The following is a 27,217-nucleotide window of genomic DNA, read 5'->3' as shown; positions in this document are numbered from 1 at the left end:
TGCAGTCTCCAACCCTTCCTCTCTGAGGGTCGGGACCTGTTGATTGGAGAGGACTGCAGTGCAGGAGACAAAGGGAACTCTCAAAATTAGATAGAGGTGCCTTCTTCCAGCAGAACTCTCACGCATGGAAGCTGAGTCTTGAGGAGGGGGTGGAAAATTCTGTTTCCACCAGCCCCCTTTGATATGCTTATTTCTGGATCCAACCCAATTTGCTTGTGCCTCAGCACATAACAAAGGTAGTGCAAATTTGGCCCACTTGATTAAGAATTGAATCATCCAGGAGCATGGAAGATATTACAAAAAGTTGGCATAAGAAGCCAAAAGTATGTCAGAGAATGAGGCTCATCAAACCTGTACGACCATAGCTAATAAAGATGGGTTGTTGTTTTTTCGTTAAACATTTTTATTGAAAGTTTTCAACATAAGATGCAATAAAAGCCAAACTAATAATAATAAGATACAGAAAAGCCAAAATAAGAGAAAAAATAAAACGGCAAGGGGGGGGGGAATATAAAAACCCTCTATCACAACTGTATCATGTCCTTTAACCATATACAAAAAGGTAGACCTTCCCAGCTCCCACCCGGGAACTTCTGTTTCTTCCCCCAGACTCCCACCCTGGGGGATCTTTGCTACCCTGTCTCCCACACAGAGCCCTTCATCATCTACCTCTCACTGATGAGAGGTACATTTTGAACACCTGGTCATGTCCACAAGACAGATCCTGTTCATTCTGCAGAGTAAAGTACAATCTATACTGGGGATAGGAAACCTGTTGCCCTGTAGAAGGTGCTAGACTCCATCTCCCACCAGCTTCTCCCAGCAAAGCCAGCAATTGGAGATGATGCGAGTTATAGTCCATCAACATCTGGTGGGCCAGATTCCCCATCCTGCATCTACCCAATGATTTGTATTGAGTCTCCAACATATTAACATAAATTGGGAACTGCTTAAATGAACCACTACCCCACACAATTTGAGATACGAGAGGCACTCTCTAGACCACAGAATCTTAGATGTTTTCTGCTTTGTTTTCAACTTTAAAAGAACCTGGAATAATTGAGAAATGTGTTTTCACGTTTCTGTGTCTTTAATCAAAATCTGCTCGCTTGCAGTGAATTTCCTAGTCAAAGCTACACCCAACAATCCGCTTACCAAGCTCTCCAGGCGTTTGGCAACGATTGACGCAAATCTTTGTTCTCCAGCCAGTTCAGATATTAGGAAGACATATTCTGGTGCGGTCACTTGGTTGGACCTGTGAGTTCGGCCTGGATAGGAAGAAAAAGAGGTTTCGTTCACTCAAGTCACACAGCATCAGCCACCCATTCTCAAAAATATTGGATAGGAAAACAGAGGTATATTTGGAGGCCATGTTCTTCACAGCAATAACATAAACACATGATTCAATTAACCATCTCAAACTGTTTTCCAGGGAATTCTGTGGTTCCTCACAAATTTATAAGAGGTTTATTTTATGATTATAAAAACATTTCTTTACTGCCACATCATAAAATACCAGGGTGGGGTATAACAGGAGAATAGAAAACACTATGAAAACAACAATACATATAATAAATTGAGCAGCTGATCAAAAAAATTAAAATTAAACAGCCACACAGGCCTGCCAAGGGAAAAAAAACTTCCCTCTGTGAAAATCAGTAATAGCAAATAGCTTGCCAACTGCTATCATATCCTCCTTTCAGTATACAACCACAGACACGGGTGGTGCTGTGGTCTCAGCCACTGAGCCTTTGGGGCTTGCTGATTGGAAGGTCAGCAGTTTGAATCTGCGCTACAGGGTGAGCCCCCGTTGCTCTGTTCCACCTCCTGCCAACAATAGCAGCTCGAAAGCATGCCAGTGCAAGTAGTAAATAGGTACTGCTGCGGCAGGAAGGTAAACGGCGTTTCCATGCGCTCTGGCTTCTGCCATCGTGTACCGTAGCGCCAGAAGCGGTTTAGTCATGCTGGCCACATGACTCAAAAAGCTGTCTGTGGACAAACATCAGCTCCCCTGGCCTGAAGCAAGATGAGGGCCACACCCCATAGTCAGTTCATATGAGGCACAACAGGCCTAGGAAATGTACACTGGAGGGATAAGACCCCCCACACACCAAGAAGGGAACACAATCCACAAACACCAGAACTTGTCCAAACCCCATGTTCATTGCCAAAAATAGTCTGGACATAGTATTGACTTGAAAGAAAGAAAGACCACTCTCTGCAGAGTGGGCAACACCAGGCCTAAGCAAATTTGAATCATTCTATCCTTAGAGCTAGTAGGAGGACTAACTCTTGAAGACAAACAATTTTTATTGAACTATGAAGATTCATCTTGCTTGTGTTTGAAGCTACATTTTGGCTCAGATATACCCTAAGTGAAGAAACAAGAATTTAAAATTTACTTTTTAAGGAAACTGTTTTAGAAGTGAATACTTAACTGCCTTGCAAGTCACTTCTTCCATAGACACAGATTGAATTGTGTTCAATAGTTTGTCTCTGTGGCAATGGAAATACGACTCAAACTAGACAGAACTAGAAAACTCTGTTCGAAGACTCCTACCATTATGTACCAATCAATGTGTTGTCAGGTTTCATTATCTTCTGGCACTGTGCAAAACCTCGCATAGACTGAACTCTAGTTTGCATATCAGAACACTATGTAATTTGAGAGCCTACACACATCTGTTTAGCAGCATTGCAAAAATAGGCTACTCTGCTAAACCTCTCTTACTGCAAATGATACAAACTCAACATTATGTGCCTGACAAAGAAGCATCATTTCCAAGTAAAGCCAAGACAAAACTGCTTACCAAACTGCTGTATTGCTCTATCTGCACTCCACGGCAACTCCAGAGTCATATGTACCCTTCGCCTCTGGTTCTTGGCTCGTCGATCTGCTTGCAATGAAATACCAGAGCTGGCTGCTTCAGAAATGATGGCAATATTCTGTAAGCGAGTAAGAATGGAAAGGTTGGATTTTAAAATTTCAATATGTCTAAGGACAGGATGTGAACATGTGTTGGAATTGGTAGGAAGAGACTGTAATTCAAAAGTTAGATCACATTCTTTGCGTGCAGAAGGGATCTCCAAGTCACCTTTAATGAAACAGAAGTTACATGTGTTTTATCTCTATTTTACCTCTGAAGTTACTATTAACTTTAATAATCTTTTGAATGTTTTAAGTAACTGTTTTAACAGTCTTTTATCGAGAAGGGAGTCAGAGGTTTTCTGCTACTCTTCTGCTCTTGTTTGATAGAGACCATCTTGGCTTTGAGTCCTGGAAGACCTGCAGGCCTTTTCCACCTGTCCTGGAGGGCAGGACCCTGACTGACTCCAGCTACAAAAGCTGAGGCTGCTGAAGAGGACAAGGACCGTTTTGGCTGTCGTGCAGACCCAACCAAAATACTGCCAAGAATTCCCTGACATCTGTCCATCTATTTTATATGAATCTTTCATTGAGAACAGATGTAGAGTAAAGAAAATGGTTACCTTATCTCCATCCATGAATCTTTGCTTCTCTGTGATGTTTAGGATTTCAACAGGAACATCTAGCTCAGACCTGGACTCGTAAGAAATGCTGCCATCATCATTACTCACGATTCTCCCTTTGCGACCTGTCATCTTGGGAAGAATGACCTGTTTTAGCATGCTAAATAGTGCTTTTAGGAATCCATTAAATACTTCCAAGCACATGCACTCAAGAAAAACCTTGTAATGATTAAACATGCTGCCCATTTCTAGCAGAGTTTGTGTCCAAAGCCTGACTTGCCCTAACAAACTTTTAGGTTAAGATTAATTCTGGTTCCCTTATTCTCCTCATGTGTCCTGATAACACCTGAAGGCTCACTCCAATGGAAGTAAGAACTGAGGGGTTGGTGGGTTTGGGGTGAAATAGTGACTGGTCAGAAGCCAGTGAGTTATTTTTAAAGGGACATGGAAGAACTTGTGTTTAAAAACTTCTCTATGAACAAAAGGTTGCTTTTGCAACTGTTTGGTTTTTCCTATTTGACAAAAGAGGGAAGTCAGGACAGTAGTGCTGGCTTTCTAAAACACCTACATGCTGAAGACACCCAAGTCTACTTCTCTACCCAATAACTTTTGCCTTCCATTCAATTCCTTTTCTATTAGTGTCTGATATTTCCACTTAGAAGCATAATCATCTGAAGCTCAGGATATCCAAGACTCTGGACTTCCAATCACTGAAGGCAATACCTTCTTTCTTTACTGACAATGTCACCAGCCATGTTGTTGGTATGAGAGAGAGAGAGAGAGAGAAAGAAAGAAAGAAAGGGCGGGTGGACAGGGAGTCCTCATCAAGGGAGTCCTCATCAACAGTTGCGCAGAAGGGAATGTAATCCTCAGGCTAAAATAGGTTTGCTACACCTGTTATTAGTGGAAGGTAGTTTGACTCTAGGCCAATTAATGCAAAGGCACTGGAATGAACATCACTAGGCTTTATTTTATAAAATGTTTTAATTTATTAAATTTTTATTTATTTGCATTTAATGTTAAACATGTTAAGGTATGTGGATGTTCTGTAGCAATTCCTGCTCTTATGTTTGCACACCATAACACCTCAAACTACAGCTCTGCTTCCCCCAGTTACTTGAGATCCAGCACCTACCTCAGCCACATTCTCAGGACCACCGAGTTCATCTATAAGTTCATCCAGTGTATTAGGAGGAAGATCTTCTGATAGTTTTTCCAATTTATCAAGCAACTCCTTCTTCATCTGCTGGGCTCTCTCAACAGCATCCTGACTTGTTACATAGCTGGTATGTGTATTACTGTTAGCTGCAGCATATATATAAAAAAAGGAATGGTGGTGTTTAGAAATGTGAAAGTGTTGTTTCCCTTGCTGGAAGGAGCATTCTGGCTTCAAAAGCCAATTCAGAAGCTGGACATTCAACATACCAGACGTATTTGTAGTAGAGGAGGTAACTACTGTGGAAGAAAGAGAACTGGGCCGTTTGGATCCAAGTCCAGACGCTAGTAAGGCACTCTGAATGGAATCTGGGTCTATGCTTTTCTTTTTTTTCTTTTCTTTATTTTTCTTATGTTCTTTCCTAATTAGCCAGGGGTCTGAAGAAAAATAAAATGTATTAAAGGAGAAAAAAAGGCTTCTGGATAAATATGAAAATTATGCACCAGAGCAATTTCTTTTGTAGGTAAATCTTTTATCAGCTTAATGAAAAACAGTACAATTGTAACTTATGCACATTTAACACGTGCGGTTTCAGTTCTATGTGGTTAAAGGTTGGCCGGCTGAAATCACACAAACTAAATGTATGGAAATGTATGGAAATCAGAAAGCTTAAAAGATCTTTTGCGCAGGGTTTTCCCAGCACAGAAGCTTCCAAGCCTTGCTTACATGGCTCTTGCAAGATCTTGTGGGAACTTGAACAGCCTCTTGAACTTGAACTCTCTTACAAGAGCACTCCAGAGCTTGAGCAAGAGTATTCTAGAGCTGATCAAGGCCCACTTGCTAGATGGCTCCAGAAAGGTAAGGATGCTTGCATGGCGAGTGGTTCAAGTCTATGTGCTTGTGTGTGTATGTGCCATCCCTGGAGCGTAATCCCCCCACAAAATGTGACGGTACTATACTCAGCCTCTGCAAAGTAATACTACAGTGAATAGTGGCAGCACATGCAACAAAGCAACAATTGAGAAGAAATACTATATTACATGATACCCATTATTATCTCACCATCTTCATCATCCTCGCTAGATTCATCCTTAAACGGGTTGAAGTCATCATCTTCCCCAGAGCTTAAAAACCTGGAGCTCTCATTATCACTCTCTTCATTGTCCGAGATGTCCGACTCACTGTAGCTTTCATCAGAACTGCTCCCAGCTAGCCCGCCAGTTTTACGCGCTTTCTTGGCTTCTCTGCTTATTTCTTCACCTTTTTCATATGAAAGGTAATAAAGAGGTGGCTATCACTGAGTGGCATTTACCCCCACTATTCTCTCTATGGGTTGTTAGCAAAGACTTTGTAGATTTTTTATTATTTATGGATGTTTAACAAGGTGGAAAACCATATCAAAAGAAAAAGAAAAGGGGGGGGGAAGGGTCCTGTTGTACTCCTTACACATTAACAGGCTTCCTTTCAAGTCTTCTTCAAAGTATAAAATTACAACTTCACTGGAACTGATAAAAAAGGGCTGGAGATGAGGGCACCTCACAGGACACTGCCAAGTTTACAAGCCAAATGTTAAAAACCCAAGGTTGTACGTATGTGTGTGAGTTTTCCTTTGCTTGTTCTAACTGTATGGAGTCTTTTCCTGTAACAAGTCATGATATTTCCCTGCTGTTATCGCGTACTGTACCAATTATAATTATTTTACACAAAGTTAAGGAGCTGGAGAGAAGGGTCCTCATGGGAGCCAAGCAGTTTAAGACCCTGGTCACTCTGATGTGGTAACTGGGATGGGAGGCATATATAACAGCAGGGGTTGCTGAAGGTTCTATGTTTGCTGTGGTGCAGCAGGCCTATTAAGTCCCTATATAGTAAGAACGAGCAGTGCAAAGCCCTCTGCAACCAATTCCTGAACACTCAAAATTAAATGAGCACCACTTACAAAAAGGGTGGTTCAAATGAGATTTGCTTTTCACATCTCTTGATATTTAAATCAGTTCAGGCAATAGAGAAAGTGACAAACATAGTATTTCAGACAAAAAGCTTCACAGCAGAAGACAGGCACTATGGTCTGTTCAAATAAGGAAGAACTTGCAGCTGAGTGTGGGTAAAAATCAGTGTACCGGTAGCTTGAATTAGTTCTTCAGTGACCCAGTGCCAAGACCCCCTGCTCTATACAATTGCTGATTAGTCTTCCTTGCACACCTGTGAACACAGTTACTTGCCAATACGGCTAGATTTTCCTATTTCATCTATATCCAATATTCAAGGTGGCGTACATGGCTCTTCCCCTCATTTACTCCCCACAACAACCCTGTAAGGTAGGTTAGAATGAGAAACAGGCCCAGGTTCACCCAGTGAGCTTCATGGCCAAGTGGGGACCTGAAACTTGGTCTCCCAGGTCCTAGTCCAAAACTCTAACCACTATCTTAACTATATTAGAATAGCATTACAACTATGTACCTTTGCGTTTCTTCATTTTGTCCTCCTTGCAAGGGCTGTCTCTAGGAGAGTTGTTATTACTTTGAGCAGACAAGTCGATTCCCAGCAAGCTAAAAAGCTTCTTCCTGTCAGGAGCTGGGAAATGTTTCTCAATGAGAGACTGAAATACTCCCCTGCAGATTTAAAGAAGAAAAAACAGTTTTGCTTGGTTGAATGGGCAACCTAAAATTTCTCTTCTCCCAGCATTTTTAAATGCAGCTGTTTATGTGGTATTTTCTTGAAGGTCTGAATTGTTTCAGGCAGATGCTATTAAATCTCAATTCAGTCCGAACTGCCATACCAAGAGCGGCAATGAATCAGATGAGGACTGGTTAGTCTGGGGTCAATACTGTTCAAAAGAAGATCATCCACAGTACTGCATCATGGCAGAAAATTATGAAGGACCATGACTTGGCATGTGAGAGTCACTGAAAGCACACTATATTATATGCTGCTTGAACAAAGACCAATCAACTAAGAAACCAAAGACCTTAAAAACCATCTCCCCTCTTACATAAAATTGCAATTTCCACAGCTCCAGAGGCAAACAGATCACAGAAAGTAATAGTACCACTTTATTCTGACTTGATCAGACCACACTTAGAGCACTGTGTCCAGTTCTCCAGTTAAGGATACTGACAAGCTGGAATGTATGCAGGGGAGGGTGATCAAGATTATTGACGTTCTGGAAAACAGGCCTTATGAGGAATGTTTGGGGGAGTTGGGTAAACTTAGCATGGAAAAGAGGAGACTATGATAGCCATCTTCATATATCTAAGGGCTGTCAAAAGCTGTAGCAAGCTTGTTTTCTCCTGCTCAAGAGGGCAGGACCCAAACCAATAGATTCAAGTTACAAGAAAGGAGATTACGACTAAACATCAGAAATAACTTTCTGTCAGAGCGGTTCGGCAGCGGAATGGACTCTTTCAGGAGGTGTTGGACTCTCCTTCCTTGGAGGTTTTTAAGCAGAGGTTGGGTGGCCATCTGCCATGGATGCCTTAGTTGAGATTCCTGCATTGCAGTGGGCTGGACTAGATGACCCTCAGGGTCCCATCCAACTCTGCAATTCTATAAACAATGATGCAGCTGAAGGCTGCATAATTAAGAGAGCATTTTGCAGGCAGAGATGAGATTTTTAAAAATAGCTAACTTAAAATCAGCCTACAAGGTGCTGCTATACCCAGCAAAGTCACTGTGCAAGTCGCATGGCTTCTGCTTCTTTTTGTCCCACAACCCACATACACCTCAGGTCTGCTCCCAGGGTTCCTCCCAATACACCAGAGCAATCTGGGGTGTGCAGGGGGAGGATGCTATGGTGTGGAAGCAAAGGTTGCCCTACTTATGCAATGACTTTGCTGGATACAACCCAGTGAATACATAAACTTATGTACAGCACCTATAAGGAAAGTAAAGAAACTTCTTGCAGCTATGCAGTGATTTTAGAGCTGGCACGAACTTTTCCTCAGGATAAAAGATCAATTAAGTTCTGTAATATTATTTCCTATTGTTCTCAATCACTGTACGCTCTCATTCGGATTCCAAGAGTTTCCAGAAATTCTGATTGCTTGGGGTGGAGAAAAAAGGCAGCTGCTGGACAAACGTCTCCAACATTTGCAGTTTTAAAACAGCACTGAAAGACCAAGTGCAGTTGATTAGCCTGCCCTCTTCATCCTCCACTTTAGCGAGCCCTCCCTCCCTTCATGTTCATTTTTTAGTAAGCTTGCTGGCGAAACCTAAATTGATTTTTATTGTACAGGTCTCTGCATTTTCCAAGAACCTGAAAAACTAAGTTACTTCTCCCAGATTTGTATGACTGATAGGAGTCTTACTTTGCTGTGGAAACAAAGTCGTTCAGTTCCCCACCACCTTCTTCCAAAGCTTCTAAGGTTCTTGCTTCCCCTGTGGACTGCAACCCAATGACTACACACTGGAGAGAGAAAAGGACAATCAGTTTAAAGCTCTTCCAAATATACAAAGCATATCCAACCCCACCCATCCACACACATTAGGTCACTCTGACATTTCCCTGAGAAAATGAAGCCATGTTTTGAAAACATTCTAGAGTCAAGGCCAACCTAACACTTACTTTGCCATTCTTTATTTCTTCTCGTGCCAGCTGTACCACCCTTTTCACTTTGGAAGCTATGCAGAGGTACTTGAAGAATCTCTGGTGGGCAGACCAGAACTGGCCCCACATAGACTTCTTCATCCGCTGCTCAGCATCAATGAGGTCGGCTGCTTGCTGGAATTTCTCCCTGGCACTTACCCACTGAAAAAGGAACACCAGAAATTTTTCTATAAGTAAATATGATGAACTTCTACAGTGTAACAGATTAATCTGAGATGATTTGTCCAAGAATGTTTCAGTTTATCACAGTTATTTTCTAACTTGCTACCTTCAGGGAATCAAGGATGTATCGTTCTAAGGTGCTTAGTCAATTCAGAAAGAGTGCTGCCAATAACTACTGGACCTCAGCGTTGCCTTCTATGAGTTGAATACACCCTAAAATGGGAGACGGAACCTGGTGCCCTCCAGATGTTGGACTACAACTTTGATCTTCTCTAATAACTGTCCTTGCCGGCTGGCGCTGACAGGAGTTAGAAATCCAACAACATCTGGAGAGCCACAGACTCTCCATCCCCACCCAAGAATATACCCCATGATAAAACACTGCCAAAGAAGACTAGCAACAATGAGTCTCCTGTCCTTCAGGGAAACTCACTCACTGCACTGATCTTCTCACTGAGGAGTCCCAGGGTTCCCTGTCAACTACTGCACTATAGAATGATCGCTGTAACTTTGTTCAAATCAATAATTTTATCATTAGTGCTTTTAATCTGACCCTGAAGCCTGCAGTTACATTATGATGTACAAGACACACACCTGAATATTTAAAAGTCAGGACAAGTGACAGCCACCTCTTACAGGCTTTACAAATATGCATTGAGAGGTCCAGTAAAAAAACCGCATTTTCAAAGGATGGGAAACACCTCCGTGATAAAATAACTTATTTGAAACATTTAAAAACATGTTCTCCTAACTTCTTTCTAAGCCTTCACCAATAAGAGCATGAAAACCAACTTTTCAAGGAAATATTTTTATTTCCATAGTACAAGCATGTCTCAATCCAGAGAATTTACATGTAGCACTGAAATCAATGGGGTAAGTTAAAAAGTAAAGGTAAAGGTACCCCTGCCCTTACGGGCCAGTCTTGACAGACTCTAGGGTTGTGCGCCCATCTCACTCAAGAGGCCGGGGGCCAGCGCTGCCCGGAGACACTTCCGGGTCACGTGGCCAGCGTGACATCGCTGCTCTGGCGAGCCAGAGCCGCACACGGAACGCCATTTACCTTCCCGCTAGTAAGCGGTCCCTATTTATCTACTTGCACCCGGGAGTGCTTTCAAACTGCTAGGTTGGCAGGCGAATGGGGTAAGTTACTCATGACTAATTTGAATTATTTAAAATACTATTATTGTAATATTAATCTTACGTGTAGAATAAATTTAAAACACACTACTTAAAGAACCAAGTGGTATTAGTCTTAACAGACAACATTAAATTAACAGGCTTCAAATACCCAACAAACAGTAATGTCTTCAGTTGATAATGAAAACTTATCAGTAATGTGTCAGGTGGAAGAAGTTTTCCAACTGGAGCATCAGCACCAAGAAGGATCTTTCTCAGGTTACTGCATCATATGCTTGTGGAGGGCCGCCACCACAAACCTTAATACAACCCTTTAGGTAAGAGCAGAACCACTGTGCTGCCAACTGCCAACCTACACAGCCAACCTAGCAAAATACCATGGGTGTTGGTATTAAGAGCTGCTGAGAGATCAAAGAGGAGAAACAGGGTAGCACCTCCCCCTTCCGCCCTCCATCAGAGCAGCCAGGGCTGACTCAGTCCCTAACTCAGGCCTGAACCTCAACTGGAATGAGTCCAGATAATCTGTTTCCTTCAAGAACATCTGGATGGTCATCACCCTCTTGAGCACCTTCCCCAACATGTGCAACTGGGCAATAGCTTTCACAAACTGCTGGGTTCTCCCCCCCCCCCCCCCCGCCAACCGAGGAGCAGTCACACTACTGCATCTTTAAGAGTGGCAGTTACCTCCCCATCCTGCAAATATTCATTTACCACACCTTGGACCCACCTGGTCAGCCACCCTACACCAGTCTGGATTAGGGTCTGTGTGTTCAACTACAATTCAAAAGGTACAGTGCCTAGTTTAACATGTAAAATGCTGTATTTAAACACACTTACCATTTTTACAGATTTATTATACATTTTAACATAGTGATGTGAAAGCTGAACCTCATCAATTTTGAAGGTTACACCCGAAAAGCTCAGCTGCCTTGCTATATACATTCCTCGTAGCTTCATATCCATAGCAACAATTTCCATGGCACCTACACCTCTGAAAACAAACAAACAGAAAGGAACCATCAAGGTAATTGATAAGATGGAAATTATTTTAAAATAGAGAATTCTTGGATTTATTAGGGAAAGCTAATGTTGTATTAAAGCCTGATTAAATATGGTTTTTCAATGGAACAAATATCTTCAAGTACTATCACAAAATGACACCACCACCAGACTGAGTTGCAAGCACCATATTTTAAAAACACACTATAGACATGAGAAGGGAGAATCTGTCAAGCTTTCTATTATTTACATCAATGGACGACATGGACTTTGCCTCAAATAAGAAAGTCTCCTGGGAACATACAACGGAGGAACCAGAAGGCATTCTCACCCCCTTCTTGTGCCTGAAAAGCTAATGTCAACTGAGTGGAGAAACGTTTGCAGTATGTGAGTTCTCAGCTCAGCTGGATCCCTTCCTGCATTTGCATCTGGCTTGAGTGTGGCACCCTATGGCTTGGATTGTTCTTTTATTGGAGGGGAGAAAGCAAGGTCCAGGTGAGCAAAGGACCCTGCTCTGTGACTGAAGGACTAGATAATATGGGCTTCTGGAGCCATCTGATTTCAGTATACAGTAAGAGAGACTTGTATTGCACTCACCAGCCCCGTGCTGTGTAACACTCCTCCAGCAGATTCAGCAAGCACCCTCAACTTTTGACTGAGGCACCTCTTGAAGACTTTTTCATGCCAACAGGCCTGTGCAGCTATTTAAAACTTTCTTGACTAGTCACTTTAATAATTGTTTTGGACCATTTATATTGGTGTTTTATGTCTGATTCTTATACCACAGCGATATTTTAGTATGGTGGCATATAGATACTTTTACAGTGGTGCCTCGCAAGACGAAATTAATTCGTTCCGCGAGTTTTGTCGTCTTGCGATTTTTTTCGTCTTGCGAAGCACGGTGTCAGAAAAGTTTTGGAAAAGCTTCAAAAATCACCAAAGTCTTCAAAAACCTCAAAAAAGGCTACCACACCGCATGCTATGAGTTGCTCCTTGAAGTCAAGTCGCAACTGTATTAACGGTGTTAAGAAAAAGGAAACAAACTTGCAAGACGTTTCCGTCTTGCGAAGCAAGCCCACAGGGAAAATCGTCTTGCGAAGCAGCTCAAAAAACAAAAAACCCTTTCGTCTAGCGAGTTTTTTGTCTTGCGAGGCATTCGTCTTGCGAGGTACCACCGTATAAAAAATAAAACCTCCAAGTGACACAATGCAATGCAGTATCTGCTTTTGAAGGTAGAAATGGGTCCTTTACTTGCCACCATTGACAGAGACCTCTACAGACAAGATCCTCCCACAACTGCTTTTGCATCTCCAGGAAGTTTGGCACTGAACTGAATAGTCTTCACATTTAGGTATTCTACTTACAGCCATGCATTTTGAATAAGGCAATAGTCTTCACATTTAGGTATTCTACTTACAAGCATGCATTTTGAATAAGGCAATTCACTATATTTCACTAGAAAGCAATTCAGATTTTCCTACAGCAAGTCTCCATTTTGTTTCATGCAGCTCCCCAGATTTAGTATAGTATCAGTTTCATTTATGAGTCACATGAAATAATCCTCCCTCCTGTCTAGGAATTAAATGTTTGTTCTTACATCCTCTGGCAAATAATGTTGCCTTCAAATTCAAGCCCTGAGTTGTCCCCCTAAAACAGGGAAATCTTCAAGAGCCATGTGCGACTTGATAACAAGTAACACCTCATATGAAACTGTCTTATAGAGTCAGACCATTCCCATGAGCCATCTTACTGAGGATAACCATTTTCATGCTGGATCTTCTTCATATAAACCTTGAGCTCTACCACATAGTTATAGCCTGCATATTAAACAACAAGAGTCAACAACTTACCTTCTTTCAACAGCCTGAATAAAGTCACTGAACTCCCTAAATGGAGTTCCTTCACCCCATATCCCAAGGCGGTTCATATATGCCATATTGCGTGGCTCAGATGCACCTGGGGGAAAAAATATCTAGATTAAATTTCATATCTTTCCACCAACTTAAGTAACAAAACAACACCATCACATTTAAAACAGAGTACATACCTGTGGCACTAGCATAGACAACTCTGGCTTTTGGAAGTTTATTCTGCAGCTCCAGAACAGCCAAACCTGTCTTAGTTGGTTTTGATGACCCAACAGGACAAAGATTTTTAGCCTTGTGACATTCATCAAATACTATCTGAACATATTGTTAAGGAATAGACATTAATAATAAAAATAATCTTACTCCCAAGGAAGTTTTGACTTACAGTGAAACAGAAAGATTGGTCATAATGTTACCCAATTATAAATAAATAATGCAGCACAATCCTAAGCCCTTCTCCTTGCAAGTGAGCCTCACTATGTTCAGTTGGACTTTCTCCCAGATAAATTGGATAGGATTGCAACAGCAGCCGATTAATCATACAAGTTTTAGTCAATCAAATGTGCATATTGGTTGTTTTGGTATGACATATATATATGCATATGTTTCAGTAGACACCTTGTAAGATCATTCCTTCTATTTGGAAGAGAATGAGGAACACCTCAAAACAATGTTTAACGTATACAGTTTTTAGAAGTACTGTACTTTTATTAACAATAGTTTTTGCAAGTAAGAAAAGGTGCTCCATCTGGACAATCAACTAAGAGCTAAAAAGTCAATCAAATACTGCAGCTTAAAGATCAGTTTAGCTTTTTATTAATTAACTAGACATCCATGTCTTATATTTAATTATAAATACAAAGGTTTGACTGCTTGGAAACAGTTCTACACTTGACACATGTCTTTCCCAAGTGACTAAGAGTCCAATAATTTAAAATCAGCAAGTCACACATGCTTAAGAAAGTGAGTGCAGGCACAGGTTTAAAGAGCTATGGGAAGAGTCTGTTATTGTACCAAGTTAGAACACTGAAAAGATACAACTCCATCAAAGTCATCTCCGCACCAGTGAAGAAGTTGTTTGAGCCTCGTTTTATATTTACCCCCAGACTGACTTTCTCCAATAAGAGAGGAATAGGTGGCAAATATGACACCTTTCTTCACACTCCCGTTGTGTTTTGAAGAAATTTTTCCATATTTGAACTAAAATAAAAATACCATATTAGTATAAAAGACACCCTGCAACTGGCACAACTATTAGTTCCTTAAACTTCATTTACAAACTTGTACATCCAACATTCAATTTCCATCAATATAATTATTGTAAGGTTGCAACAGGATGCACATACCCAATATAAGCAACAATGTTAAGTGCAACACAGTGATCTTAAAACCTATACTTTCTCCTACAAAGCTCATACACATTTTCTCTATTTTTAAAGCTAAAGTTCAAATGAGAAACGTTCCTAATCTTGGCAAGTTTGTGCCTGTGCCACTTTTTGTTTCTGCTGAAATAGTTCTAATACCAAGACACATGGAGAAATGTTTTTTGCCTGAAATGGTCACAAGTTACAATACCTTGTAACTGAAATGCCTGAAATGGTCACAAGTTACAATACCTTTTTAACTGTAACTGTACAACCCTGGAAAATGCATTTCCTAAGGAAAGGACAGCAAAAAGGTGGGCTAACTCCCAGCATTCAGTACACTATAGTAAGGGAAGAAGTCCAAATATTCAACCCTGCAAAGAGCATTAGACTTCTTTATTCAGTGTGAATAGTGGCACTGGTATGGCACATTCAGTACAACTTTGCTCTTTATTAGAAATAGGGATACTGCAGGATTCTTAGTACACATTTTTTAATGAACTGACTTGATTTGTACTTCCCAGACCAATACACAGATTGTAGCAGTTATCCTTCAGTTTTTGCACTTGTTCACATTTTGTGACAAAGTTCTTGGCCCAAACATGTTCCAAAATGCTTATTTTATAAGAAAAGGCATAAGAAAAGAGTACAGTCATATCTCTTGTTACATTAGGTTCAGGTTACGTTCTTTCAGGATATGTCCTGCCACGATCCAGAAGTAACGGAACGGCTTACTTCCAGGTTTCACACGCATGCACAGAAGCGGCAAATCACGACCCATGCACACGTGGGTTGCATTTTGCTCATGTTACGAATGGGGCTCCGGAACGGATCCCTTTCGCAACCAGAGGTATCACTGTACTGTAGTGTGTTTAAGAAAATTCACAATAGATGCAGAACAGAGTGGATTTATGAGTGAACACATGCAAAACAGAAGTGGACTAGAAATAGATCTGTCCATTCCCAATTAGAAACCTGCACAAATGCAGTTCTTTCCAAGAACTTGTTACAATGTTATGCAGAGCTTCCACCCAAATCAATAAGACTCTTTCCCACTGTATATTTAACATCTAGTTGCCAATAACTCATTTGTTACTATAATCTTGCAAGTTTAACAGATTTGTTAAATCTATGAATGTCTAAGAGATAGTTAAGACATGGAGACTCATGTAAATAATGATTCATAAAACTAATCATATTAATGAATTAAGAAGTCTAGCAAGATACCCAATGCTGTAAAGCAAAGGACTAAAGAAGCATTTACCACAACTAAATTTGTTGAGAACTACAAATTTCAGTGGAAGAGCTCAGAAGCAAATTACTACCCAAATAAACTCAAGAAAGCTCAAGCAATTGTCATGTGTTTTAGTAACTGGACCCCCCACCCCAATCCTGAAGTGCTCATCAAGCCTGTAGCAGTGCTCTAACACCACGCCAACATCTTGATTTTATAATACTGCACTGGAATAGCGGCATTCTAAGCAACTGTGTGCTAGTATTGCAACTTAGGCAGGAAGGCAACAAAACCATAAAGAGCAGGTTTTAGCATGTCTAAGATATACAGCATTCACATAACGTGCATCTCACACAAGCATACCTAATACTTTGCTTCAACTGTACATAGTAAAAAAATCCACACCTTGTTTAATGAATGAACCAAAATGTTTTTTGCTCCAATATCTCTCAGATCTCTTTCTGCATCATATTTCAAATCATTTGAAACACTAAACCTAGGAGAGAGCAAACACAACTGTGAAGATACAGGCAAAAAAGAAGAAGTTAAGGATCTTGCTTACATAGCATTCCCCCCCCCCCCCAATTTAAGTGATCTCTACTTACCATACTGCCCTTTTTCTACCCAAGAGGTAGTTCTCATATATTATTCCAGCTATGGTCCTTCCTTTTCCTACACCTGCACCATCACCTATCAAGAAACCAGCTCTGTCTCCATTGGGTAGGAATGTTTCATGTTGCTGCAGAATGTTAAAAAAAGGAAGATAAAAGATTCAGCACAGCAGAAGTTACGCGCCAACCCCACACCTTCTGTAGCTGAAAGGGAACTTGGTTCGTTTTGAGTAAACATGAAACCATGACATACCTGTGCTGCGTATGTAACAGCTTCAAGCTGCAATGCTGACAGCCAGCCACTATCAATACTCTCTTCAGGAATTGAAGACTTATACCAAACTTCTGGAGGGGTAACACTGGAGAGAGAGCTGGTTTCTACCACTGGATCAGGATGACGCAGACCAATTTTTACTGTTTGTAGAATATAATACAAATATTATAGGCAACATCCTATCAGAGGTTACTTCAGCAAGATAAAAATTTTAGTGACTCTAATGCAAACATTTGCTCTTTATAAAACTAAAGCTAAGAACTGCTCTAAATACAAGGCTCTTAATCTACAAAGCCAGCAGGAATTCGGAGGGTTTACGAAGTAAAGGGCAGAAACTAGAGTTCTATCTCAGTGTGACTCATGATTTATATACAGCCTTGTTTGCAAGATTTACATGTGATGGTACAGGCCTAGTCCCATCTCCTGAAGAAATGCAAGGGACTAAAGATGCTCCACAAAAAAATTAGATGCGTGCAAAGCAACCACACTGCCTTAGACCACATGATAAAGCCACCTTGCTGAAGCTAATGAGGTTTGAGTTGGTAGAATGCCTGGATGGGAGATCCCATGCATGTCACCTTCAGCTCCGTGATGGAAGATGCAGGACATAAATGTACTCAACACATGAAACAAACATCTGCTGATTGCTTACTCAACCAAGAGGCAAAAATGCCCTGAAGAAATAATCCATTGAAGTGATATCCTAAAAGGAGCCTTGGATAAACACAAAGGCAATTCTGCCTATGCAAGGAATTCCCTCTCCTAAATTTCTGCATTTCCCCTTGGGCAGCACATACTTCCATTTGTGTAACTATCCAGTATGTTTTATTACATCATTCTAGCCCCCGCAACACTAGGACGAAAAACATCTAGAGATCTGCGGAGAGTGAAGAAGGCAGATGTTCACAGTGACATCTTTTATGGATGGTCCCCCCCCCTTATGATTTTATTGTCAAAATTATGCCAATGAAGGCTGAATGAATCTAGAGATCTGTTGAGACCCAGTCTTCAAATGAAAAGAGGTAGGAGATATACAAATACACACTACAACAATTATCTACTTACAAGAAAGATATTGGTATACCTATGTACTGTAGTTTAATAGTTTTTAACAGTTGAATAACCTATACAGTTGAATAACATACATTTTATGGGCATGTACTCTGCATACGTCTCTGCATGACCCATTTCTTCTTCATCTTCTTCTTCAGGCTCTTCTTCCTCTTTTGCTACTGGAACTTTCTGCAGCAAAGATGAATATTTGTAAATTGTGTTGATACAGAAACAGCAACGCTAAAGACTAATCAGCAAGATGGAGCCAAAAGACTCTGCTACACCAACAGAGAAGAATGCTTATCTTTTAAAAGTGCTATGCCAGACTTCCAGTGTGCTGCAGGCTATGGTGGACAATGGGGTTTGCTCATCCTGAGCAACCCGACTGCTGCGAGGAGGCGGGAAGGGAGCACTGGCAAAGCACCTTCTCTAAAAAGCCCAAAAGGAAAATTCGGGTTCTGAAGGCTCCAGTGGTGTCAGGAACGCTCTCTAGTAGCCCCCAAAGCTCTGGAGGGAGCCATGGGAGCTCTGACATTGAGCACAGACACACGGCACGATCAAGACCTCACAACAAAATGTTTCATTAAAGCATTTTGCCATTAAAGCAGCAACTTCTCTAAAAAGTAAAAGGAATCCGGGCCAATTTGGACATAGTCATTTAAAAAAACAACAACATTTAATAAGAATATATCAATTGGATCCACACCCGGGAGGGAAAGAGGGCCCCCCTGCAAGCAGCTATTGATCTACATGGAATAAAATCTGCAGGGACTAAGAGAAGAATAAATAAGCATTCCAGTGGATGAATCGAATTAACATTGTAATTTGAACTAATACTGGATGCATAAATGTAAGGCTTTAAAGTTCTTTTCCGGCAAGCTTGCCAAACATTGGAAAGGTAAGAGAAGAAAGCGGGACGTGAACTTTGTGGATTATCAATACTTTAAAGAAACCTCTTTATTTCATTTGTTTCTTTTTATGAACTAAATGAGACAGACACTGTATGTATGCATTTAAAATTTAAATATTAAATTGGGATTGGCTTGGAAATATTTTTAGAGCATGCCATAAGTGGATGGTTAAATATATTTATTATTGTTATTGTTGTTTCCATCATCACCACCGTCACCATCGTCATCATTATAAGGGTCCAATAGAAACCAGAAACAATTTGGGGGTGGGGTATTTATTTTTTAAAAATAAACCACAGCTGTAGGCACCTGTGAATATAGCTGGGTCAGGAATTCCCAAGTCACAGTACCACAAGAGAATGGCTTTCCCTAATCTCTGGATAAGCAGAGCAAGACCTCAGTAGATCTTAAGGAGTAGACTTATTTGTTAAAGGAGCAGGTACTCCTTCAGTAGCTTCTATATTTGGCTTTTGGGTGCAGAGAACTGAATTTTTCAGGAGCAGTGTTCCGTTAGAGAGCAATGTATACCTCGCTGCTGAGGAAGTTGCACCTACCATTGTAGGAGAAAAGCTTCTCATTTTCATGTCATTTATCCATATTCTTGCTACCTCTTTAGTAGATGCCTCCTTTTTTACAGTACCATTGCTTATATCAGCTACAAAGAGAAAATTTCCAAGTTAATATATAACAAATTCAATTTTCTAGAATGCAATCAAATCTCCTCTATAGTTGAATGCTGAGTCAGAGCATGTAAATTTCTGCGAATTTTAAACAAACAAAAAGACAAAAGTTTCTCAACAGGTTCTGCCACAGCAACACTAAACAGGTTGTTAACCAGTACAGGTGCCACCGTTAAATCAAACTTACATCTGGATCACCTTGAAGGGTGGGTTAAAGAGAGGAAGCCCAATTCCCAGTTTTAGCAGTGAAACCAAAGTTTATCTTACCTGATTTGGTGGCATTTACCACCATTGTAGAAACTACAATTATTTCTGGAAGAAAGTCAACATTTTGGGGTCTAAATAATTTTTAGATTATTTAGATGAACACATAATTTAGCAGTCTCTCTCTCTCTCTCTTTTCATCCAAATCAATAATATGGCAATAGTACTAATAACTTGATATGATTCTGGGATGTGGATGTTATGTTCAAAGACTTGCAGAAATTATTTTCCATGTGTCACATCCATGGCCCCTGGACAGAGTGTACTTAAAGAAAACAATTTCACCACATCTTTATGAGTCAGAACGCAAGGCTAAAATGCAAGTCTATTTTCACAGGAGATTTTCACGACAGGTAACAGTGTAAATGCTTTTTAACCAAGAAAACATTCATGTGCTTCTATGCCACCTAAGAAGAGTCTATTCATTCACAGAAATACCCCCCCCCCCGAGGAGTCTTTATCTTTCTGCAAGAGTTTGCTTTCCATCACAGTCTGCATTTAGAGAAAATGAAACAGAGCAAGTATGTTCTAAACAAGAGTCCTGTTTGTAAAGGTACTCAAATGTAAACTTCATGACACAGGTTAGCTTTTAATGCACACCATGCCCAGCAATTCACCTACATCGGCCTTCACTAACTTGGTGCCCTCCAGACATTTTGGACTACACGTTCTATCAACAGTGCTGCCTGTGAAGGTCATCAGGTTGGCAGAGATTGGCCTACAGTATTACATGCTACAAAGTTTACTATCTATTTAGAAGAGTCACATTAACATAGTTGGCCTGTCCAGTTTATGCTTGCACGCCATTTTGTTTTAAGATGCTGTAGCAAAGAAATCAGGTTGAATACCAAATATCTAACATAGCCTTCTCCAATCTGGTACTCTCTGAATCAGGCTTCCTCAACCTCGGCCCTCCAGATGTTTTGAGACTACAATTTCCATCATCCCTGACCACTGGTCCTGCTAGCTAGGGATCATGGGAGATGTAGGCCAAAAACATCTGGAGGGCCGAGGTTGAGGAAGCCTGCTCTAAATGTTTTAAACTATGAACTATCATCCCCAGCCAATGTGGCCAATGATAAGAGAAGATGGTTGCTGTAGTCCAAAACTTGTGGAAAGCACCAAGCTGAGGAAAGGTGATCTAGTATAAAGGCAAATGGCTAAGGAGTCTGCAATGAGCATGCTAGATTATTCTGTTCAAGTCCCCCCAAAACTAATACTCCATCCAGTCAGCTTCTTAAGCCACTTACTTGCAGCTGTCGCAACCGGCTGAGCAATGTTGGGAGGTGGCTTCAGCTTCATCAGCTCATTAAGACTATTGTTTTTTAGCAGATCTTTTAGCTGGATCTGGTCCTTGGGAGTTGTGGAAGTCAGGGCATTCCGAACTGCTGGCGCTGCAACTGACGGCCTGGTAGTGGTGCTGGTCTGTATGATTTTTGCTACAGTGACCGTCTGCCTGGTGGTGGTGACTGGGGTTGTTTTTGTCATTACTATGGTAGTTCCCAGAGTAGGAAGCTGGTTTATTTGATTCAGCACAAAGGTTGTAGTTGATGGTGGTTGCTACAGAAAGAACAGAAAGATCATTACCGTTTGCTGGAAAACCCAACTTAAAACTCTTATTTAGTCTTGGCCTGCAAGTGAAAGCAAAAACGTAAAACTGAATAGTTCCGCTTTCAACTTCAGACTTCACAGCAGGGTCTCATTTGTTTGCTTGAGCTGGGCGAGACAGAAGTGTTTGTATAAAATCTTATCTTTTTTAGAAATTTGGTTATAATATCTAATAATAAAAAGTAGTGCTTGCAATAATATAATGAAAGCAATGAATGGAGGAAATGGGTAGATATATACTCTGCAGGCAGGAGTTGGCCAACAATGCAGCAAGAATGAAAAAAAAATTAATGGCATGCAGAAACTGTGAGCAACTGTGAGTTGGTAGGGAGGGAATTAAGATGAGGTACTTATAAAGCTTTGTTTTTTGTTTTTAAAAACACATGCTAAGTTAACTCTGGGGCATCAGAAAAGTTCTCAACACAACTTACCCTATGCAAGTTTCCTAACTTAGGTAAAAGTTAAGTAATTTTTAAAAGACATTTTCCTGGATTCCCGCCTCCAAATTACTATTTAGTTTTTTTGTTGAGCTGTCATTTTAATAGTGGGTGGCATCCAATGTTTTTGTTCTGAGTGGATGGGGCTTTCATTCACAGATCAAGAACAGTGCATTATACAATGTTGATGGTGTGGGCAGTTTGGGACCTGTTTAGTACAACAAGTCTTAAGAAGCACCATATACAATACTAAGGGTTCCAAATATACTCAAGTAAACTGCCTCCCCAAGATAGATTTGGCCCTAACTATACAATATATACATGAATCAGCATGATATGCAAGACAATGAACACTGAACTCTACACTGTAGTTTAACACCTTTCCCATAGAAAAAACTGTTTCTTCATAGCTCAAACCATTCTGTGATACAAGGTATCTGCAGGAAATTTGTGCTTACTCATTTTTCTTTCTTCACATAATCAATTCCATCAGAGGCAAATTTCCAACTCAAATACTTACCGTATTTTTCAGTGTATAAGACTAGGTTTTCCCCCTAAAAATAATGTCAAAAGTTTGGGGGCATCTTATACACGGATACATCTCCCCCCATTTTCTTAAATCGGAGTCCCCCAAAACAGGGGGCACCTTATAGGTTGAAAAATACGGTAATTAAGGCTTTACATCTCTTACCCTGATGTTCAGTACAGCTGGAGAAGATGCAGTCTGTGGTTCTGTTTTAACAGCAAGTGATGCTTCAGTCTCCATGCCCAGTTCTAAGGCACTAACTGGGGCTGACTAAAGAAAGACAGAGAGAATAAAGTCACATTGTGGAACATATCTTGGAAACAACATTCAAGTAAGACAAGCATCTGACTTGCTTTGCCTTTTTATTTATCTATTTAATACAGTTAAGAGGAAGCCAAAGGCAGTTGGTCTCTCAGCCAGCAATGAAATTGCTCTGCAACCTGAGTGAATGGGTTAGTACCAAATGACAGTTGTTGGAGAGCTTTTATTCTTAGATATATCCCAAAGAAGATACTGTATGCGCAGACATGCAACATGTGCTCACAACACGTATGCAGATATTCCACACAAGATACTCCTGCATATACTTCTGAAAAATGAAAAACACTGACAACTGTGACCTCATGCAATGTCTAGATGACAACACATATTTTTATATAGTGAATATATAGTTTCTCTATGGAGTGACAGTGGTGCCCTGCACGCTCACCCTGCATTCTCCATGCAAGTGCAGTGCTGTAGCTCAGTGTTTCTCAACCTTTTTCCGACCATGGCTCACTTCTGATCTTGTTTCCTTCCTGTGGCCCTCCTGTCCTACCGGACAGCTTGGTGCAAACAGTAGTGGAGTGCGGAAGTGGGAAGGAGAAGGGGCAGCAATGCTGCCATAGGGTACGTGTGGCGATCCATCCACTGGGAAGCATGGTCACTTCTCTGTTCACGCTACTTGTTTTCTATTTTCTTTTGTTTGTGCCATGGCCCCCCATTTACCCATGGCCCCCTTGAAATAATCTGGGGGCCCCAGGGGGCCATATGGCCACCAGTTGAGAAACAATGCTATAGCGTACACCATTAGCCTACACACATCTCCTCCTCAGTATCAAAAGGAGGGCAGCACAGGCCACAATAGCAAGAGTGGGAAAGCACACAGTCTCTCTCCATATGACTTCAATGGCATGAACTTAAATGCTTAAATGAGGCTAGGTTATTGCAATTAATTTGGAAGACAAGACTGACCAGGTGATGGATCTGATATTATTAAATGCTTAAAATTTTGCAAGACGTAAGCAGCACCACAGACAGAAATACACAATGTTACAATGTCACAGGAGAAACTTTCCCAAACTTTCTACGACTAGGAGCAGCACATAACCCGAAAGGTTTATTTCCTAGATTTTATCACCCTATCTCTAGCCACAACACTAAAGCACATTGACTTGGAACTGGGCAAATTTAATGTACAAGAGGCTAGGATACAATGTTTGCACCCAAACTGAAGTAAGGCACACTTATTCCACAGCCATGTTGCTTCATATCCAAGCTATCACTTTGTTTTAGAGTAGAATAGGTAACTTTTAAAATATCATTATTTTCCCTTTTCAATCACTCAGTATCAGCATTGTACTTGAAAAGAATAGGGAGCTCAAAAGGTTATTACAGTAAGCAATTTAAGTGTTTTTGGTTTATCAACCTGCTGAACAGCTGGAGCTGGGGTTGCAAGACCCATATCCGTAGACTCAATATCAAACAGGTCATTTGGGCTGATTCCACTCTCACTCAAAGCAGCAAGCAACAGATCTTGTCCTGGTTCCACCATCTCTGAAACAAAGCAAATTTACAATTAGGTGGTTTAAGTGGCAAGAACTCAAGAAGAAAACCCTCCTGCACACTTTCCACAAGCACAGCTACAGCACCTATGAAGTTACAAATACTTATAAAATTGTAAAATTATTCATAAAGCATTTAAGTCTTCACGGAATTAGGTGAAGAACTGTTGTTCCTGTTAGGTAAAGACTATTAGGTTATGTCACACTTCTATTGTTCCAAAGAACCACCATAATGTCACTGGGATTTGCTTCTAATAAACATGTTTAAAATCAGGGCATTGGAAGATTTGGTCAGAGCAGTGGAACTTAAATTACAAATAACTATGTTTACAGCAACTATGCTGTTAGAATATAGAGGGATTCTGACAACAGTTCATAGTTAAGAGGACTGCATGCCTTGTTTCGCCAAGCCAGGGATGGGCAACTGTTTTGACAAGTTCACCTAAAGTCTGAGGTATTAGGTCAGAGGTAGGGAACCCTTAGCCCTCCATATGTTGCTTAACTAAAACTGTTATCAGCCCTAGCAAGAATGGCCAATGGCCAGGGATCTTGTCTTCTGCGCATAATAGTAGGAAGGAGTGCAGGCATGCCTATGCCACACATAAGCTAGTGGGTTCTTCTACTCTCTTCCAGGAGTGCCTGTGTCACATAAGAAAGGGGTATCACATGTTGGCCACAGCCACCTGGATAAGTCGGCCAAATTATAAAGTATCACCCCCAATACTTTTATTTTTTTTTGCTTTGGGTCTTTAATATGGACATTATCACTTGGTTCTACTTTTCTGTAAAGTCTGCTCAGCATGTATGGTTGCTATACTATGACCATATTCAATACTGTTAACTTTAAACGCAGAGCCACAATTTCTCTTTCATTTACTACAACTGTTTGCATTAGACTAACCCTTCCCATAACAAGGAAGGTGATACCATTAGTTTTCAGTAATTAAGAGCAGAGAGTGAACTACCAAAAAGCAATACTAAAACACATTTACTATTAAGGTTATTCTCCCTTGAGTTTTGAATGAACTGAATTGGTCTCTGAAGTTGTGTGCAGCTTCATCAAGAGCTCTACTAAGTTTTGACAATTTCTCTCTCTCTATATATATGAAGCCTTCCACCTGAATCATTTTCAAGGTGGATTATAGTGGTTCTAATAAAGTACAACACTTTGCCCTCCAACTGATGGATGGGGCCTTTGAAAACAGTTTGGAAGCTTCGGTTACTGCAGCCTCACAGGTTTAAGATGAACAGAAGAGAACACCAATTCTGTTCACATTAAATTGGTTGCCTGTATGCTTCTGAGCCCAATTCAAAGTGCTGGTTTTGACTTTTAATACTCCTTATGGTTCAGGAGCCCAATATTATTGGGAAAGGCATTCCAGAAATGAACATACCTGGACCCTTAGATCATTATGTGAGGCCCTTCTCCAGGTCCCTCCTCTGAGGGAGGCTTGGAAGGTGGTGGTGGCAAAGGGAGACGGCCTTTTCAATAGTGGTTCCACATCTGTGGAATGCTCTCTTGAGGAGGCCTGCTTGGCACCTTCACTGAAATCTTTTCAGCCCCAGTCTAAGAGACAATTTACCCAGGCCTTTGATAAATTCAGTTGAGTTTGGTTTACAACCAAAGCTTCCTGTAGCTGTTACTGGGGGTGGAGTTTTTATATGTTGCATGAAACATTTCCCCCTTGCCTACAGTACAATGTATTGTGTATATGTTTTGAAATGTAAGTCACTTGCAGACATTTTAGGTAACAAATGATTAATACATTTAATAAATAATAATATGAAACTAGGTCACGGATAAAATATATTCATTATTAAAAGAGAATCTCAAGAAAGCCTGTGAAAATTACTACGGTCATTTATCAGGATTTTAAGTTGAATACAACAGCTTTCAAAAAGTACCATTTATTTCAAGCAGAAAGTTTTCTGTCTTTGGAGCAAGAACATATACTCATGTTCACAAAACAGATCCAGGTAGGTTGTTTTCCCCTATCAAACTCTGAGAATTATGTTCACAAAGTTAAACCAGCAGGGTTAATGGTCAGGGATGGTATGAGTTGCAATTCAGCAACTTCTGGAAGGCCACAGGTTCCCTGGCGCTGGGTTAAACAGACTTTGGATCTATTTCACAAATTAATGTTTTCCAAACAATGTTGATTCCACAGGAATGCCGCAAAAAAGTTCCTATATGGATCACCAGATCTTAGCCTTCCACATAAACCACACGTGCAAGACATAAACCTCCAGGTTAGGTTAGCTCCACCTGTGTAATTGTTATACACATGGTATTGATTGATCAACTAGAATACCCCTCTTAGTAGCAGACTTTTACATTTCACTGAAAGATGAAAGTCTGCTTGCTGAGATAAGGAAAGAGAACTAGAAACATCCAGGAATGAAAATGATTTCTGCTTAGTCAGGCAGGCAGAACAAACTACAGCTGTCCCCAAGTTTTAAATGCAGCCAATTCTCTTTAGAACTTACACACCTCAACAAGATAATGGCTCAAGGCATCCTTTGACAAAGGGCTATAAGCTGAAGATTGTAACTACTTTCACAAACAAAAGAAAGAAGCATAAATCCCAGCTCACTGAAAAAGGCTACATCTGCAAGCATGCTATTGCCACTGGCAAACTGCAGTGGAGTTTGTTCTGACCTCTCATCAGTTGAAAGAGTATGTTTATATACACTATACAGCAAGCCAGAACAGCCAGCTGCTATTTCAAAACACTGGAGTTGAAAGACCATGCTTCTTTACTATCTCTAATCTTGATGTATCCACTGATATTAACATTTAGATTTAAGCAAGGTGTGCGCAAGGACCTTGGTTTAGAAATGATTAGATTTCTTTTTAATGGACCATATACAATTACAGTGCTATACATATAGGGGATTACCTGTTACACACTCAGTCCTCACCATCTTTCTTCTCTGCCCAGCCTATGTGGAAGCAGGGGGTGCTAGATGATTAGTTCAATCAAGGTGGAAACCAGACCCTGCCCTAACGAAGACACT

At 40.6% G+C, this 27,217-nt stretch overlaps 1 protein-coding gene across 1 annotated transcript in view; it reads right to left on the bottom strand.

The window, feature by feature from the left end:
• SBNO1 (strawberry notch homolog 1) overlaps positions 1 to 27,217 on the bottom strand; it is a 38,631-nt gene that overhangs the window by 9,670 nt on the left and 1,744 nt on the right. Inside the window, exons 2-22 of the mRNA XM_077920818.1 lie at positions 24,064 to 24,191; positions 22,542 to 22,646; positions 21,056 to 21,365; positions 19,416 to 19,516; positions 18,043 to 18,139; positions 16,877 to 17,037; positions 16,618 to 16,751; positions 16,418 to 16,508; positions 14,453 to 14,614; positions 13,594 to 13,729; positions 13,397 to 13,502; positions 11,385 to 11,538; positions 9,207 to 9,389; positions 8,950 to 9,047; positions 7,103 to 7,254; positions 5,708 to 5,905; positions 4,915 to 5,082; positions 4,625 to 4,794; positions 3,490 to 3,621; positions 2,811 to 2,946; positions 1,156 to 1,268 (exon numbers count right to left, since the gene is read on the bottom strand). Coding sequence (XP_077776944.1) covers positions 1,156 to 1,268; positions 2,811 to 2,946; positions 3,490 to 3,621; positions 4,625 to 4,794; positions 4,915 to 5,082; positions 5,708 to 5,905; positions 7,103 to 7,254; positions 8,950 to 9,047; positions 9,207 to 9,389; positions 11,385 to 11,538; positions 13,397 to 13,502; positions 13,594 to 13,729; positions 14,453 to 14,614; positions 16,418 to 16,508; positions 16,618 to 16,751; positions 16,877 to 17,037; positions 18,043 to 18,139; positions 19,416 to 19,516; positions 21,056 to 21,365; positions 22,542 to 22,646; positions 24,064 to 24,189 — 3,033 coding nt within the window. The 5' untranslated portion in view covers positions 24,190 to 24,191. The remainder of the gene's footprint in view (positions 1 to 1,155; positions 1,269 to 2,810; positions 2,947 to 3,489; positions 3,622 to 4,624; positions 4,795 to 4,914; positions 5,083 to 5,707; positions 5,906 to 7,102; positions 7,255 to 8,949; positions 9,048 to 9,206; positions 9,390 to 11,384; positions 11,539 to 13,396; positions 13,503 to 13,593; positions 13,730 to 14,452; positions 14,615 to 16,417; positions 16,509 to 16,617; positions 16,752 to 16,876; positions 17,038 to 18,042; positions 18,140 to 19,415; positions 19,517 to 21,055; positions 21,366 to 22,541; positions 22,647 to 24,063; positions 24,192 to 27,217) is intronic.

Source organism: Podarcis muralis, chromosome 16, assembly GCF_964188315.1.
Source record: "Podarcis muralis chromosome 16, rPodMur119.hap1.1, whole genome shotgun sequence".
NCBI classification, from domain to species: domain Eukaryota; kingdom Metazoa; phylum Chordata; class Lepidosauria; order Squamata; family Lacertidae; genus Podarcis; species Podarcis muralis.
This window is presented reverse-complemented; position numbering and strand designations above follow the sequence as displayed.